We start from the raw sequence: 12720 nt of genomic DNA, 5'->3' as shown, positions 1-12720 counted from the left end.
CTGTGGGGCTCTCTATTGGCCAAAGCTGGAAGGAGAGGGCAAGACAGCACACTGGCACAACTCATATACAGTCCTTGTAGTTCACCTCCTGGGGAACAGAGCAGGATGGGAGACAGTTGGAGAAGGAATCCACAAGGGCCAAGGGATGAAGCTGGTTTTTGAGATCAGGCAGTCTTCTGGCAGAACCTTGCTTTTAATCTCTCTTAGCAACCCATAGTAACAATAATGTCATCACTGTTGGAAGAGGTTGGCCCCATGTAGGGCCCTCTCCACCACTGAGGATCTTCTAGCAGAGAGGACTCGGCCAGACCATTTGCTAGAGATTAGAAGACGTTATATTTATACCATGGAAGAAAGCACCAGATGGCCTCAAAGGTTCCAATCCTAAATCCTGTAATTCTCAACATTCTTCTCCAATCCTTAGTGGAGCTTAGTTGGACCAAAGAAGGGATAAAGACTCTTCCTTCTCTTATTTGCTCTTCTAAGGAATTCATTCCCTGTCTTGGTTTTCCTTCAGATTGCTTGAGATTGGTTATTGCATCTCTGATTGAGGGGTCAGGGGAGACTCCTAATATAGAAAAGAAAAAAAAAAAAGCCCTACACTGCTTTCCCATAAAAGGCCATTAAATAAGCCCATTCCCCATCATAATGACGACAGAGGAGAAATGTTTCAATGTCCAAAGTTTATCAGAAGAAAGTGACCCAGAGAAATAGCAGCATGTCTGGATCTGTCTTTTGAAACTCTGGTCCGATCATTCAGACTACAAGATAGACACTTTAAGGTTTTTAAGAAATAAATAAAACAGAGAGGATGTTGGAGGCCCTTTCATCAAGACAATTAAAATGAATATGCTAGTTTTTCAAAACTGCGAGCTATTTTTTAGGATGAATGAAAACCGTGAATGAAAATCCTTGTAAGTGTTCTATTTTAGAGGGAAGAATATTCTCTCACAGCATTGGCCCCGAAGCTGAGAGCATCTGAGAGAGACGTTGGAGAAACTAAATTGAAACGAAGAGGTTTTAGAAAAAGAAGGGAGTTTAGGGTGGTAACTGGTGGGAGGAGAATTTGCACAGTGGCAGTCAGTCCCAGATCATTGCATTAAGAATGCTAAGGTGGTCGCCATAGGAGTTATACGTGGCTTTCAGAATTAGACCGACCTGGGAGCCATTCATCGCAACCACATTTGGAGCATGAGTTTCAAACTGAGTCCATCTTTCCCTCTTTCCATTTTTAATGAACGTGAGTAAGTCACTTACACTTTGGGGCATTGATGGGACTTGTAATGACCTCATCCACTGGGCTGGGAGAAGAACAAAAGGAGGTGACGTCACATGAAGCACTAGCACATTTCCTGACACGCAGTGATAGCTATTGTCACCTTTATTATGTCAGCCTCTTGGCTGCCATGCTGTCATCACTCTAAGGTAGTAATAGTGGTAACGCTTCGGATCTGACAACACAGTACAGCTACAGATGAGCCTGCCTGCAGCTCTGTCTGTCCAGTGTGGTCACCGAATAGAAAATAAAGGGACTCATCCCTCTTACAGGTGTTGGGAGCAGTAAGATACAAGCTGAGTTCATTCACTCTTTTCTTGTTAACACACATTAGCAAAAGAGAAGTAAGGGAGTTCTATTTTTACCTGATTTTCTACGCTGATGAGAAAAGAGATGTCACTTCAGAGAAATCTCAATTCAGACTGAGAATTTGGTCTAAATATAATCCATTCTTCAGGCAGAAACCACCTCATTAAGTAGAAGGCTGAGGAAGACTAAAACATTTGTTAGCTGCGCTTACTGCCTGATGAAATCTAATGGAAGGAGTGTGAATTCTTTCCATTTACTTAGCACAGATGAAAGAGGAAAGGACACAATGGAAAAAGATGAATTGTGAGTTCCTGGTTCATCATTCCTGTATGTCAGCACCTTCTTCTAGGAGATGGCTTGAGGCTAAATGTCAGGGTTGGTGCAAATTCTTTATGCCCACCATAAAAACCATACAATTTTGAATTATAGTGACTGTGTCTTTTTTAGCAGCTTGATTCTGTATGAAGTAGAAATACTTTTTTGAGAGTGATTGCTGGTATTTTCATTTCTACCCCCAGTTTCTTCTAATCATGGCAAAGAATGCCAGTTATGCACCTTTCCTTTCCCTTTGTTCTGCTGGGACAGTATTTAGTAGTGATATCTTTATGATGGTCAAAAGGATGGAGAGTTTTTTTTTTTATCTTTGTGGGAGATTTTGTTGCTTGACGCCAGCTCACTGTAGTTAAATGCTAAATAATTTGGCTAAATGACCAAATCAAAGACGCAAGCTAGGCTCTTGTGACCTCAGAAAGTCCAATGATGTGATTCTGGTTCTATTCTCTATATTCACTTCTTTGTAATTCTGAGAGAGCCTTTGTTATCAAATCCCAAAAGTATTTTTCTTATAAAGTTATTTTCCTGTTTAAGAGAAAGAGAGATAGCTACCAGGTAATTTACTTCTAAGTTGAGATTATAGATGCGGAGATATTTTTTTAAACCAAAGACTGAATTATGCCTTTGGGTAATAACAGTAAATTAGAAGGATCCCAGTTCACTTGGAGGTGTTATTTACTAGCACCTGGATCCTGTTTTATCTGTAACACCCTGACCCCCTTTCCAAGTAAGGAATAATAATGTTCTTTCTTTCTCTTTTGTTTGGAGTTATCTTTTCCTAGAAACCATAAGTTCAAGAACATAACAGGTTTTTTTTTTCCTCTGAGAATTCAATCTCTAATATTATTCTTCACCCAAGAAAGCTATTCCTTAATTTTATCTGCTGACTTTTTTTTTTTCTTTGTTGACAAAGCTCTCCATCGTGCCTGGTCCACAAGCTCCTGGATAAACACTCGGTGAATTGGAATACAAACGTGAAGTGAGCCCTAAAAACCTCAGCCATTGAGATGGTCTTCTTAAAATGCTGGCCCTCAACAGCTCATCCGGGCAGAGCCCTGCCAGGGAAAGCAGGTGCTACTGCCAAGAAAAGCAAAAAGAGACCACAAATTGCTACCAAACCACTCCAAATTGCTCTCGTCTTTCCAACAGCCCTAAAAAAGATAAACTTCCCCAAGCCCTAGGGATCCAAAAAGTATTTCACTCAACATTTTCACAGGATATTAAAGAAGGAGAAAAAATAAGGCAGGAGTGAAGCTGTAAGTGTCTCACTCCTTTGCCTCTTGCACTGACGGTTAGTCTTCTTTTAGCTCACCTCATCCTCATTTGAGCTCTTTCTTCATTAGCACATTAGGCAATTGTGTCATTGCAGTGAGACTCAAGGTCTTCATCCACATCCAGGTTAGAAGGACAACAGAGAAACCCCAAGTCAGAGCCAAAGGCTGTAGTTGATGAGTCGATGGCCTCACTAATAGTTCCTAGTGCACATTCTAGGAGTTCATGGGGTTTGACATATACAGTGTGGACCTAGCAGTGCCTTCGCACCTAATTCTCCCAACTCCCCAGGTGGCCATACACACGGAAACTCCATTTCCAGCCTCCCATCACACCACTCCCCTCCTCACGCTTTCCCATGCTTTTAGAGAGCCTTAGTGGCTCTCTAGTTCTCCAAATATGCGAAGAGCCCCCCCTTCTCAACGTCTTTGGACGTACTCATCTCTGCTTGGAATGTTCTTCCCCACTCCCCACCCTCCATCTAATAGTCCACTCCTTCCCAACTCAGCCTTCTCTTCCTCAGGGAGGCAAACCTTTTATCCTGCCCAGTTCAGATTAAATCAGTTACCCTTGTTATACAGTTTTACAAGATGCTGTATTTTCCTTCCTAGTACTCACCATGATTTCTTTATTTCTAAAAATATATTTATTTAGTTATTTTATTTTATTTTTGGCTGCATTGGGTCTTTGTTGCTGCGCACGGGCTTTCTGTAGTTGTGGAGAGCGGGGGCTACTCTTTGTCGCAGGCTTCTCATTGCAGTGGCTTCTCTTCTAGAGCATAGGCTCTAGGCGCACGGACTTCAGTACTTGTGGCATGTGAGCTCAGTAGTTGTGGTGCAGGGACTTAGTTGCTTCTCGGCATGTGAGATCTTCCCGGACCAGGGCTTGAACCTGTATCCCCTGCATTGGCAGGGGGATTCTTAACCACTGTGCCACCAGGGAAGCCCCATAATTTCTGATTATTCATGTATTTCTGGGATTATATGAGGGCAAGCACCAAGCCTATGTTGTCCACCTTTAGTATTTCAATCCTTGACACTCAATTGATGTTTGTTGCTGGGTAAATGACAGGTAGAAAATCAATGAACTCACAATCCCTGATTGAATTCAGAATGGAAGAGAGTTTATCGACCAAAATTCTGATATAGGAGGTAACTGTGGAAGGCTCATTAAATCCTGAGTAGGTGATGAATTTGAAAGCATGAAAATTCTTAAGTCCCAAAGAACTGTAAAGATTCATATTCACACCCCACACCCGTAACTCCAAAAAACAACACGTATCATGCTGGGAAGGAGTCGGTAAGATGGTTGCGAATTGCCTACTAGTCCAGCTGCACCTGATCCCTTTTAATAAGTCCAGCCTGTATGTCGTGCCCCACCCCCCTCCGTAACTCCCCAGCAAACACATACACACACACGTGCAGATGGGGAAATGTGTAAAAAAATCACTGCAAGCTCTGGCACTTTTCCTTAGAAATTTATCCAGACTATTCCCACTTGCCTAGTCCCACTGCTTTTTGCTCTCATCCCTCTTGGTTCTTCGAACCTGTGGCCCCTATTGATTTTTCTTTTCTTTTTTTTTTTTAAGAAATTTTATTGAGATACAGTTAACAGACAATAAAATCCATATATTTAGAGTGTATAATTTGGTATCCCAATCTCCCAATTCCTTCCCCCCCAACCCTCCCCGCTTTCCCCACTTGGTGTCCATATGTTTGGTCTCTACATCTGTGTCTCTATTTCTGCCTTGCAAACCAGCTGATTTCTACCATTTTTCTATAGTCCACATATATGTGTTAATATACAATATTTGTTTTTCTCTTTCTGACTCACTTCACTCTGTATGACAGTCTCTAGGTCCATCCATGTCTCTACAAATGTCCCAGTTTCATTGCTTTTTACAGCTGAGTAATATTCCATTGTATGTATGTACCACATCTTTTTTATGCATTCATCTATTGATGGTTGCTTCCATGTCCTGGCTATTGTAAATAGTGCTGCAGTGAACATTGGAGTGCATGTGTCTTTTTGAATGATGGTGTTCTCTGGGTATATGCCCAGCAGTGGGATTGCTGGGTCATATGGTAACTCTATTTTTAGTTTTGTAAGGAACCTCCATACTGTTCTCCATAGTGGCTGTATCAATTTACATTCCCACCAACAGTGCAAGAGCATTCCCTTTTCTCCACACGCTCTCCAGCATTTACTGTTTGTAGATTTTCTGATGATGCCCATTCTGACTGGTGTGAGGTGATACCTCATTGTAGTTTTGATTTGCATTTCTCTAATAGTGAGTGATGTTGAGCAGCTTTTTATGTGCCTCTTGGCCATCTGTATGTCGTCTTTGGAGAAATGCCTATTTAGGTCTTCTGCCCATTTTTTGATTGGGTTGCTTGTTTTTTTGATATTGAGCTGGATGAACTGTTAACATATTTTGGAGATTAATCCTTTGTCTGTTGATTCGTTTGCAAATATTTTCTCCCATTTGGAGAGCTGTCTTTTTGTCTTGCTTATAGTTTCCATACAGAAGCTTTGAAGTTTCATTCAGTCCCACTTATTTATTTTTGTTTTTATTTGCATTACTCTAGAGGGTGGATCCAAAAAGATCATGCTGTTATTTACTTCGAAGAATGTTCTTCCTATGTTTTCCTCTAGGAGTTTTATAGTGTCTGGCCTTACATTTAGGTCTTTAATCCATTTGGAGTTTATTTTTGTGTCTGGTGTTGAGTGTTCTAATTTCATTCTTTTACATGTAGCTGTCTAGTTTTCCCAGCACCACTTATTGAAGAGGCTGCTTTTTCTCCATTGTATATCCTTGGCTCCTTTGTCATAGATTAGTTGACCATAGTTTATCTCTGGGCTTTCTACCCTGTTCCATTGATCTACATTTCTGTTTTCATGCCAGTACCATACTGTCTTGATCACTGTAGCCTTGTAATATAGCCTGAAGTCAGGAAGCCTGATTGCACCAACTCCGTCTTTCCTTCTCAAGATTGCCTTGGCTATTCAGGGTCTTTTGCGTTTCCATACAAATCATAAAATTTCTTGTTTTAGTTCTGTGAAAAATGCCATTGAATCTGTAAATTGCTTTGGGTAGGATAGTCATTTTCACAATGTTGATTCTTCCAATCCAAGAACTTGGTATGTCCCTCCATCGGTTTGTGTTTTCTTTGATTTCTTTCATTAGTGTCACAGTTTTTTGAGTACAGGTCTTTTACCTCCTTGGTTAGATTTATTCCTAGGTATTTTATTCTTTTTGTTGCAATGGTGAATGGGCCCCCATTGATTTCTGCCCACGCTTCCCTGTTATCAGTATCACCCCACAGATTGCCAAACATATTTCCACATGCTTGGACCCCAGCAGCATTCTAAATCCTCTCTTCCTCCTTCCACCCCTCATAAGGTCTCTCATAACTGGTTTCTCCACCTCCAGTCTCCTCCTCCTTGAAGAACAACAATGAACCACCATCATAATAGTGGCCAATATTTACAGAGTGCAGTGGGTCAGATCTGCTCTACATACTTCACTCATATACACATTAACTCACTGAATCTTCATATCATTTCACTCCCATTTGCAGATGGAACAACTGCAGGAGAGGGATTGAATGTCGTGCTGAAGGTCTCAGCGTGTAAGTGATAGAGCTGGGATTTGAGCACAAGCTGGGTCTTCTAACCACTGTCTCTGTCTAGTATAGCCAGTCTGATAGGCCTTTCTAGAATTCCACTTCTTTCATTCTGCCGGAGACATCAACATGAGCTTGCTGTCTGCAAATAGACAATAAGAAGCCAAGTTGTTGATTTTAGCACTTGGGACACACCATCAATTGGCCTCACCTTGTCTGGCCTTGCCTGGGCTGGCCAACTTGGCCTGTCATAATAAAGGGTTCATGTTGAGAAAGAATTGGCCCTTCTTTAAGCCAGTTCCCCTCCATGTTTAACCTTATGTGCTTTCCAAGCTCTTTCTGTACTTACAATATCCTATTTCCTTCCCATCCACCACTCCAGAGACTTAGTTGAAGTTCTAACTACCCTGGAAATGACAAGGTAACTAAAAACACTGTCCTATTTGGAGTGCCCTTCCTCTCGATTCCTGTTGGAGTTTATGTAAGAGAATGCAGCGTGGCAAGCCACTACTCAGAAATTCTTGAAAATATACTTGATATGTAAATCTGGCCACCCCTAAGGAAAGCAAGAATCTGGCTTAAATCATATTGACTTTACTTAAATTTTGTGCATCATATAAAGGTTAACATACAGTACACAAAACTTTAAAATCTATATGATTTAGGCAAGATTCTTACTTGTATACATATATGTATATGTGTGTCTATATATATAATTTTTCAATGCCTTACAGCCAAAGACTACCAGAAACACACCTATAGTTGAACAAGTTGGATTTATTGCTCCTTGAAATGAAAGAGAATCCACATCATGGGAAAATGTGGGGTATTTCATCAAGGGAGTATTAGAATGAACTTCTTATAGGATTTGGGCTTCTATTAGGTGATTTGGGGGAGGTTTCAGGGAAGTGATGCTTTGTTCTGGATTGGATGCTATCAGTTAAGTGGGGGCAATTCTATCATTGGCTATCTTTATAAATCTTATCTAGAGGGAAGGAAGAATAGGGGCTAACACTATAATTGGTAAAGAAGCTGCAGCCACTCCTCTTAACTAGGAGAGAGGGATAGCTGGTATTTTTTGGTTTGTATAATGACCTTGCTTTTGTCTTTTCATAGACAGGATATAAAGCGGTCTTGTATCTGTCTTGATCCATCACCATCACAGGATGATCTTGACTGATACTGGCATCCTGTGAAACGATTGATCTTCAACAGGACAACATCCCAGCTTTGCTGTGAGTGCCGGGCCAGCTCCTAAGCATTCAGGCCTCCCTGATAGAATGTCAGATGTCAGGGGCTGCATGTGTATATAACAAAACAAAACAAAAAGCCACTACAAAAGAAATTGGAGCCAAACTATTCCAGATGAAGCAGGAGCCTTCTCCAGCTCTCCCCAAAGGCGTCCCCAGTTGCCAACCACATTAATGTTTCATACATTAATACTCCATGGCTTGTGATGCCTTCTGCTCCGTGTCAACTTAGGCGAAGCTGGAACTATGTGTACAGAGTTCCCATCCCTGTATGGCTCCAGGTCAGAGTGGGCACAAGAGAAACTTACATGAGATTTGAAAGAGAGTAAAGCAAAGGCTGTCTTCATGCTCTGGACGTTGGGAAAGCGCATCGGGCACTGTGGCGGTTCATACACAACGTCACTGATCTGCTCGTTCACCTTCCTGGGGCGGGACACCACCCAGGCCCACAGCTCCTCCTGCACCTGCTGGAAATCCTCTTCCGGCTTCTCTGAGTGTCCTGGACCAGGTGTATGTGTGTGTGTGCAGGTCACCCAAATCACTGAGGTTGGGGACAGCAAGAGACAAACATGGGTTTCCATTTGTCCTCATGACTTCCAGTTTGTCCTTGCTCTGCCAGTGTTACATCCAGCTTTTCTTCCCATCTGCTGGCCAGTTGGATTCAGATCCAACATCAGATGCAAAGGCAACAACCTCAAAAAGACTTTTCCATGAGTGCCCACAATTGTATGCAGGCATTGTAATCCCTTATTCTAGGTGACCCTTATAAGTTCTGCATCTCTGAAAAAACTCTGGCTAATACACACCCCAGATTTCCAGCTAAGAAGAGATCTCTCATCCTTGGAGTTCTATCCTAGGATGTAACGGCCACGTGACAAAGGAAGATGAATGACATTCCTCCAGTGCCAGGTATGGCCAAGGGACAGGCTCGTGTCTGCCTCTCTGTCCTGTCCTGGAGTCTTAGGTTAGTGAGGTTGAGTGCTTGCAGCCCGTGAGACCAGTGCTGGGGTAGGAATATCGAGGGCAAGTGACAAGTGACCATGAGGCTATTAACTAAGTAGCCCCAGGCCATGTCACCAGGACAGGGGGCCATTCAGCTTCTAAAGGGAACAAAGTCATAGCTGAGATGGCATAAATGTGAACCAAATCTGAGTGGTGAGGCAAAGATGGAAAATGATACTAAATAGTAAAGAGACTGTCAAGAAAGCAGGGAATGTGATGGTCCAGATGAGGGGTCAGGACAAAGTTAAAGAGTGGAAAGTATGAACATGGACACCCAGTTGAGAGCATGGATGCCAGGTGAGAAGTGGCAGATGTGGAGGCTTTATGGAGCTGTGACCCGCTGGACAGCCGTGCCCCTGCCAGGTGTTATAGACCCCAAACTATATCCAGGTCCTATGTTCATTGATTTACACAGTAGCTCACTTAATCATCACAGCAACCACAAAAGACAGATTTTAGCATGCCAACCTAACAACTGATGAACTGAGGTAGAGAGGTTAGGTGACTTGCCCAAGATCACTTAAAAGAAGTTAAAAGATGGGAATTTGAATTTAGATCTTTTTGATCCGACTTCCATTATACCTCTTGAGATCCAAACTTTCTCAGCTTAAAAACAGCAAGAAAAAACTCTTTGAGCAACCTGATAAATATCGGTCAAATCCAATACTCCAGCTTAACCCATGATGTGTTGGATGTTTGTTACTCAGAAGTTGATAACTAATACATTGCTCTTAGATTAAGCCACGAGGATGCAAGGGGTGGGTGAAAGGAGGAGGATGTGACTTACGGAAAGCCCCAGTTAAGCCTGATAAAAAAGAGAAAGTACCAGAAATTCTCTTCTGACTCAGGGAATTACGTAAAGACACAGAGATGGGGAGGCAGGTTGGGAGACCAATGTGACCTCCTGCCTTGGGGCTAAAGTTCTTGGGGTCAAAGTTCTTTCTGATACGTGGAGGCAAGAGTAAAGTTCCCATTGCAGGGGTTTGTAGGAGCGAATGTCTCCCAGGTACCTTGTACCAACCCTGGGCTCTTAGGCCTCAAGAGGTACTATGGAAAAGACCGAGAAATTCCCACAAGCCCCCAGGGGAGAAAGAGGAGGTCACTGGAAATCAGGCTGGGTAGTAGCCGGAGAAGGCTGTCACTGTGGCGAGGAGGCTGAGTAACCCAAACCAGTGTCAAGGCGGAGTCACCCCAGATCTCAGGAGCAGCCGAGCCAGCAGGGAGGACCCCAGGACCCCAGGGAAGCAGAGAGAACACAGCACAAGTTACAGTAGTTACAGACTTGAGCACCCAATGTCAGCCAAATGCCCAGGAATGAGAAAGTCCCACCCGAGAACCAGCAGGAACTCAGCAGTCCTACTGTGTCCCAGGGTTTGAAGTCATGTAAGCCTCCACGGCACCATCCTGGAGAGGAGGAAACTGGTGAGAGCAGGGGAGAAAGGATAAAAGAGTGAGTCACCCAACAAAGAGAACGTTCCTGAAAAGATCACTTCAGGGATGGAACTGGATTCAATTCTTTTTTTTTTTTTCCCTCCACTATTCAGTGGGAGCTGGGGGTGGGACTTGAAAGGAAAATCATATAAGTTACAGAAAACAATGCAGCTGCAGTTTCTTGGTATATCTCAGTCTAGTGTGAGTAAATAGGTGATTCCAGTTCAGATGCTATGAAAATTTGTCCTAAAGATTTCTGGAGGCTCAAAGCACAGTGTTGTGCTCAATCTAGAACACGAGAACCAGAGGGGACACTAGAAACCCTCAAATCCCTGGTATTTTCCTCTGCTTTTGCCTTATCTGATGGTGTCCACTGCCCCACCACCACCACCACCACTACCACCCTATGACCCAGCAAACTGCAAGCACTGGCATTGAAAAGATGGCATCAGCTCTGCTCTATGCATTATTTGGGAATGATAATCTGGGATCTATTTTAAAAGGCTGCCCCCCAGCCATTGGTCCCAACACATGTAGCTCAAAGAGGCTGCAGGCAGGAATCAGAGCCACGGCACACTCGTTCCGTGGGTCAGAAGCCAACCCTTGTTTTATTAAAGTGTGTACAGGGGATTGGGAAGGAAAAGGACCACTGTGTGCTGTGACAGTGTGCGAGGACGCCGATGCCACAGCAAGGCTCCACTGTCCAGGGCTGTCCTGCAGGCGGCTCTTCGAACTCGGTCTGGTTGGAGCTTTGGAAGAGACTTGATGAAGCCGGTCAACCCTCTCTCAACCAGAGCAGACCATGGCATTTGCACCACTGAAGGGTGGGTGGGGAAGGCCACTGGGTTGGTTGAATGGGGAGGATTTCTTTGCTACTCGTATAGTCTATTTTGAAGAAACTGAGTTCTTGCAAGCAGCCCTGGTACCTTCCAAACGGTCCCAGCAGTCAGGGAGGCGGTGGCCTACCAGAAAGTAAGCTCGACTTGCCCTCCACTCGTTTTGAAATCAGAAGCCCTGGCACAGCCAAATTCCTGGGCAGAATCACACTTCCGGTCCACACTGCCTCGGGCAACACACAGACGGAAGGATGCACGGAAACACTTCTCGAGGGGCCTGAGGCTCACTTCATGTTTCTCTCGATCCAGTCTTTAAAAGGCAGCACTTTGGTGAAGGCTGTGTAGAGGCTGTGGCTGCATGTTTTGTCATAGCTCCAGCTGACCAGCCCCACCAGATGCCAGCGGGGCTCAGGGGACGCCCGTCCCGGGAAGGACACAGCTGCAATGCCCCCCGTCTCTGCTGTGCAGATGTTGGAGGGGGCAGTGGGGTCCCGGCTGGCACAGAACATGTGGTCCGTGACGCTCACGGGGATGCCGTGTTCCTCGTGCTGCTCCTCACACAGCAGTGCGTCCTCCACCCTGACCACCCCAGAGCGCAGCGTGTCATTCTTGAAGCCCGGGCTCCTCACATCTGCCAGGACGTTCCAGCCAGCCACAGTGATGCGCGACTCCTGGAAGGAGATGCTGAGGTCCCGAGGGGCCGCCAGGCAGATGGGCTGGACGCGGGTGCTGATGCGTGCCTTGTCCAGGAGCTTCAGGATGGCGATGTCCACATCCAGCAGGATGGGGTCGTAGTTGGGATGCAGGATGATTGCAGAGACCTACCGGGGTAAGGAACAGACAGCCATGGTGAGCAACCGACTCCACAGTGACAAGAACAGGCAAGCCCGGAGGCTAAATTACTGGGAGAAAATGTCTAAGAGACAGCTGCAATGATACGGAAACACTTCACTCAAGGGATCTTAGAAAGTGATTGCTCTGTTTCCAGGGTTGCAAACTGAAATGGCTGCCCGGCCAGTGGGTGAGGTTAAATAAGTGGAGTGGACAGGTGAGGCTTCAGAGAACAGGAATGCACGTGCGTGCAGAGGGGGCAGCTGACCACCGCCACACAGAAATGCTCATTTTGCCAGAGACTATACTCCCGATCTCTGGTTAAAACCTCCTGGTTTTTAAATGTTGGCAAACAACTGGTTAAAAAAAATATACGTTAGCACTATCAAAACACAAACCCCTACCGGCTATCAGTTTGCAACCTCTGATCCCCTGTAAACATTTCATTTACCTGGTAAGACAGAGCTACACCCAGGGTGGTCCACCAGACTTTTCCACAGAATCTCCCCTGACTGTCCCCATCCTCTTTGGTGGAGCCCCCGGGAGCTTACATC

General features: G+C 44.4%; 1 protein-coding gene across 4 annotated transcripts in view; it reads right to left on the bottom strand.

The window, feature by feature from the left end:
* Positions 1-11078: 11078 nt before the first annotated feature.
* PAMR1 (peptidase domain containing associated with muscle regeneration 1) overlaps positions 11079-12720 on the bottom strand; it is a 156529-nt gene continuing 154887 nt past the window's right edge. For 3 of the 4 annotated variants that reach the window (XM_057750721.1, XM_057750723.1, XM_057750722.1), the window contains one exon: positions 11167-12156. In XM_057750721.1, coding sequence (XP_057606704.1) covers positions 11620-12156 — 537 coding nt within the window. In that variant the 3' untranslated portion in view covers positions 11167-11619. Of the gene's footprint in view, positions 12157-12720 lie in introns of all 4 variants that reach the window. The other variant, XM_057750720.1, reaches the window with a different exon arrangement.

Source organism: Hippopotamus amphibius, chromosome 9, assembly GCF_030028045.1.
Source record: "Hippopotamus amphibius kiboko isolate mHipAmp2 chromosome 9, mHipAmp2.hap2, whole genome shotgun sequence".
Lineage (NCBI taxonomy): Eukaryota > Metazoa > Chordata > Mammalia > Artiodactyla > Hippopotamidae > Hippopotamus > Hippopotamus amphibius.
This window is presented reverse-complemented; position numbering and strand designations above follow the sequence as displayed.